Below are 816 nucleotides of genomic sequence, written 5' to 3' on the forward strand. Positions count from 1 at the left end.
CCTAGCTGCCATGCCACCCGAAGGAAGCACGAGGGCTGGGATACTGTCAGGTTGCCCAAGCCTAGACAGGGGAAGTCGAGTGGCGGAGGTCGGGTTCGAACCACGGACCTTCCGGTCAGTAAATTCGCGCTCTAAGCACTTGAGCCATCTCGTGTCCAGTGAGCCGCAACGAGAATGGTTGCCGCACTCAAATCCGTGGACTACGAAACGCGTCTTGCGATGCTTGATCTCTTTCCCCTGGGGTGCCGTCGCTTCCGAGGTGACCTAATTTTTACTGATACCCTGTTTGAAAAAAGCTTGGCAAACAGGTTTTTTACCGTTGACCCGGAAAACACGGCGGGGACATGGTAAGAAAATCTTCAAGCTCAGAGCGCACATGTGTTACACAAATTATTTCTCATTTCGGGTAGTAGGTGCGTGGAATGACCATCTAGAACTCAGCTCAAAGCACTATTAGACATTTATTTCTGCGAATTCTCACGCTGGCAAGCATACTGCCCCGCACTGAGAACATAAAGAGCAGTGCTCCACCCTTTTTTCACTCGTGCCTTTCAGGTGAACGACAGCCACTGACCGACACGAACAAAAGCGACCCGGGAAACGTGGGCGCTCCATTGTCCCGTAGAGGCGTCCGCTTGCCCGTTCCCCTGGGGATTATAAGAGGTTGTTCGGCTGGTGCAAGCTCTCCTGTCATGTGGGAATGCGGACAGTTCGTCGCATATGAATGAGGAGCTACGATCCGAAATTGCATGCATAGGCAAGCCAAACAAAAAGCATAACTCAAATAGGCATTAAATTACGCTAGATGCACATGTA

At 51.2% G+C, this 816-nt stretch overlaps 1 protein-coding gene across 1 annotated transcript in view; it reads left to right on the forward strand.

The window, feature by feature from the left end:
* The window catches only part of T265_01636 (hypothetical protein), a gene marked incomplete at both ends in the record, with an annotated part of 3897 nt that extends 3762 nt beyond the window's left edge, over window positions 1-135 (forward strand). Inside the window, one exon of the mRNA XM_009165702.1 lies at window positions 24-135. Coding sequence (XP_009163966.1) covers window positions 24-135 — 112 coding nt within the window. The remainder of the gene's footprint in view (window positions 1-23) is intronic.
* Between the last annotated feature and the right edge of the window lie 681 nt (window positions 136-816).

The sequence above is a fragment of the Opisthorchis viverrini genome (genome assembly GCF_000715545.1).
Source record: "Opisthorchis viverrini unplaced genomic scaffold opera_v5_18, whole genome shotgun sequence".
In the NCBI taxonomy this organism is placed as follows: Eukaryota; Metazoa; Platyhelminthes; class Trematoda; order Opisthorchiida; family Opisthorchiidae; genus Opisthorchis; species Opisthorchis viverrini.